Source organism: Apteryx rowi, unplaced genomic scaffold (genome assembly GCF_003343035.1).
Source record: "Apteryx rowi isolate R43461 unplaced genomic scaffold, aptRow1 scaffold_975, whole genome shotgun sequence".
NCBI lineage: Eukaryota > Metazoa > Chordata > Aves > Apterygiformes > Apterygidae > Apteryx > Apteryx rowi.
Window position 1 is genome coordinate 168,930 of NW_020451288.1, and position 3,667 is coordinate 172,596.

A 3,667-nucleotide genomic window follows, 5' to 3' on the forward strand; every position below is an offset into this window, starting at 1 on the left:
TCACCCCAAATCCAGCCAGGACCAGAACCATCCCCTGAACCCCAATGAGACCAGAGTCACCCCAAATCCAGCCAGGACCAGAACCATCCTCTGAACCCACCTGGGACCAGAACCATCCCCAAACCCATCCTGGTGTCACCTGTACTCAAGCCCCTCCAGACTGCCCTGTCCCTGCCCATCCCTCAGCCCTGCGTGTCTCCCCCACTGGTACCTTCGCTCCGTGGTGGAGCTGAGCCGGACGGAGACGGGGACGGGGGTGCCCTCCCTGATGGCGGTGAGGATGGTGGGCAGTGGCTCCAGCTCCTCCTGCGTGGCCTGCCAGGGCGAGACAGGGCTGTTATGGGGCTGGCAGGTGGCCATGAAGTGGGCACCATCTGTGGCAGTGGGTGCCCAGCTCTGCACATGAGGAAGAGGAGCCAGCTGGTCTCGCTGGCCACCCCTGAGGACATGCGGGATCAGGTGGCACCTGGTCCAGGCTGGAGAAAATGTCGCAGAGCAGGAGATGGAGAGTGGCGAGCTCCAGGGCCAGGTCCACATAGCCGTCATAAGTGGCCATGTGGGCGCTGCTCTCAGGGTTGGCCACGCTCTGCAGGAAGGCCATCATGGTGCTCCAGTTGTGCTCCAGGAACTCGTTCATGAAGCCCATGTAGGCCTCCTTCTCACCAAACCTGGGGACCACGGTGTTTGGTCACCCGTGGCCAGGCCACGGGCCAAGGTGCTGCCACAGCCATGGGCCGAGCCACCACCACGACCACGGGCCAAGCCACTTCCATGACCACGGGCCAAGGCACTGCCATGTCCTTGGGCCAGCCACCACCATGCCCACAGGCCAGGCCACCACAAGTCACACACGAGGCTCTGCTGGTGAGAACATGCCAGCTTCATGCATGGAGTGGAGAAGTCCTCTGCTGCCCCATGGACGGTTCATGGCATGTAGGGGACATCCCTGCTGCCCCATAGTGTGAAGTGGACGTTCTTGCTGCCTGATGGTATGTGGGGGAAGTCCCTCCTGCACCATGGGATGTAGGGGACGTCCCTGCTGTCCCCTGGTACACAGGGGATGTCCCTGCTGCCCCATGACATGTAGGGGACATCCCTGCTGCTGCATGGTGTGTAGGGGATATCCCTACTGCTCCGTGGAGTGTAGAGGACACCCTTGCTGCCCCATGAGGCATAGGAGAAGTCACCGATGCTCCATGGCACATCGGGGACATCTCGCCTGCCCCATGGCACATAGGGGACATCCTTGCTGTCCCGTGGTGGTCTATGGCGTGCCCAGCCCCGCTGCGGCAGGCACAGCGGGTGTCCCCTCCCCACCGGTGCCGTGCTGGGACGTACGTGGTGAAGTTGGCCAGGTTCTGGATGACCTTGGCCACGAGGGTGAGGGTGCGAGCGGTGGCCTCGCTCGGGTACTCCTGGATGAGGCCGAAGAGGCTGGGCGACATGACRGCGGGGCACAGGAACCGCAGGAAGAGGGAGGCCGAGACCAGGCGCTGCCCGATGCCCTCCTTGCCCCGCGCCACGCACTCCTCCTGCCACGCCGCGAAGATCTCGCCCAGCTCCGCCGGGAAAGCGCTGTGGGGAGCGAAGCCACRAGGGGTGCCGGGATGGCGGGCGTCCCCGGAGACCCTCCATGCACCGTGGTGCCCACCGTGCCGTGTTGTGTCCATGCCCATCCTTGTGCCTCTCCCTATGCCTGTCCCCAGGTCCTTCCTGGTGCTGGTGTGTGCCCTCATGCCCGTCCCAGCGCTGGTGCCCATCCGCAAATCCATCCCCGTGCTGGTGTCTGTCCCCAACCCTGTCCCTCTGCCCATTCTGGTCATGGTTCTTGTCCCTCGGCTCATCCCTGTGCCTGTCCCCAAGCCCATYCCCAAGCCCGTCCTGGTGCCAGTGCCCATCCCCATGACCACCGGGTGTCCATCCCCAACACCATCCCCATGCCGGTCCCATTGCCTGTCCCCGTGCCTGACCCCCATACCCCCGTAGGAGATGGCCCTGCTGCCCCATGGCCAGGCCAYGGCACGTAGGGGATGTCCCCATGCCCATCCTGGTGCTGGGACCCATCCCAATTACTGTCCCGGTGCCGGCCCCCAAGCTCATCCCCATGTCTGTCCCATTGCCTGTGCCAGTGCCACCTCCAAGCCCRTCCCCAAGCCCGTCCCCATGTCGGTGCCCATCCCCGTGCCGGTGCAGTGCAGCCCTCACTCGCAGGACGTGGCGATGCGCTGGAAGGTCTCCTCGCAGACCTGCCGCAGGTTGTTCTGGTTGTCGGAGAGGTCGGGGCCGGCGCATTTGCTGGGATCGACCTCGCAGCTGTCGTCCGAGGTGCAGAGCTGGGCCACGGCCTCGCCTGGGCGCCCCGGGGACAACCCGTGAGGACACCACCCGGCCACCGCCATGGGTCACGAGCCCCCACGCCACATCCCTGCAGATGTCTTGGAGGTTTCCTGCACCCCGTAATGCCCCACGGTGCCCTGCAATGCCCTGGACATGCCCAACGTGTCCTGCACCCCATAACACCCCATAACAGCCCATAACGCCCTGTACCATCTCTTAATGTCCTGGCCATGGCCAGCGTGTCCTGCAGCCCCCGTAATGCCCCATTAGATCCTGTAACACCTGGGCTATGCCCAACCTGTCCTGCACCCCGTAACATCCCATAACACCCTGTAATGCCCCAAAAAGCCCCGTACCCAGTGTGTCCTGGAGGTATTTGCCTCCCACCAGTTTCATGTACTCATCGATGGCCTTGGTGGCCAACGTATTCTCRCGGAAGATGAGCGCCTCACGGTCATCAAAGCGGTCCAGCTCAGCCACGCCGAGGTCGATGAGGAAGGCCTGTGGGGCAGACGGCATCGGTGGGCTTGGGGGGCACCCGGTGGCTCCAAACTACCTTGCCCAACCTGGCCTAGACAGCTTCTGGCTCTGCTGGGACCTCCCGAATTGCCTTTCACATCCCGTCCCAACTCATCCCATCCCCACCTGGGTGGTGCCTGGCTCCCCTGGCACCCATGACTCATCCATCCCATCCCATCCCATCCCATCCCATCCCATCCCATCCCATTCAAAACCCATCTGGGCAGTTCCAACTCTTCTGGCGCCCCCTAAAATCACCTTTCCCGTCCCAAAACATCCCTGCCTGGGCAGTGTCCGACTCTCCTGGTACCCCCAACCTTCTGTGCCCATGCACAACCCACCAAGCAAAACCCATCTCATGCCCATCCCACCATGCTCATGCCCCCCTGGGCCATGTCCAGCTCATCCCAATCCACAGTGCCCACCATGCCCATCTCACCTTGAGCAATGCCCATCCCACCCCAACCCACCATGTCCATGCCACCTCGGGAAATGTCCAACTCAACCCAACCCAACATGCCCATCTCACCTTGAGCAATGCCCATCCCACCCCTACCCACCTTGTCGATACCACCTCGGGAAACGTCCAACTCAACCCAACGCACGGCAGCACCTGCTCTACCTTGGCCTTGCCGGTGCTCTGCAGGACGCGGACCAGGGCCCCGGCCAGCTCCTCCTTGTGCCGCACGGCGATGATGGGCTCCAGGTGGGCGCACAACTCCCGGTAGTGGAAGGTGATGAACTCCGCCAGCTCCTTGTAGCGCACGATGGGCAGCACCCGCACCTCCTGGTAGCGCCCGCGCACCCTCAC

At 63.5% G+C, this 3,667-nt stretch overlaps 1 protein-coding gene across 1 annotated transcript in view; it reads right to left on the reverse strand.

Moving 5' to 3' along the window:
• The window catches only part of RASAL3 (RAS protein activator like 3), a 13,881-nt gene that overhangs the window by 2,324 nt on the left and 7,890 nt on the right, over nt 1-3,667 (reverse strand). Inside the window, exons 6-11 of the mRNA XM_026054930.1 lie at nt 3,479-3,664; nt 2,694-2,838; nt 2,206-2,350; nt 1,339-1,575; nt 467-668; nt 212-315 (exon numbers count right to left, since the gene is read on the reverse strand). Coding sequence (XP_025910715.1) covers nt 212-315; nt 467-668; nt 1,339-1,575; nt 2,206-2,350; nt 2,694-2,838; nt 3,479-3,664 — 1,019 coding nt within the window. The remainder of the gene's footprint in view (nt 1-211; nt 316-466; nt 669-1,338; nt 1,576-2,205; nt 2,351-2,693; nt 2,839-3,478; nt 3,665-3,667) is intronic.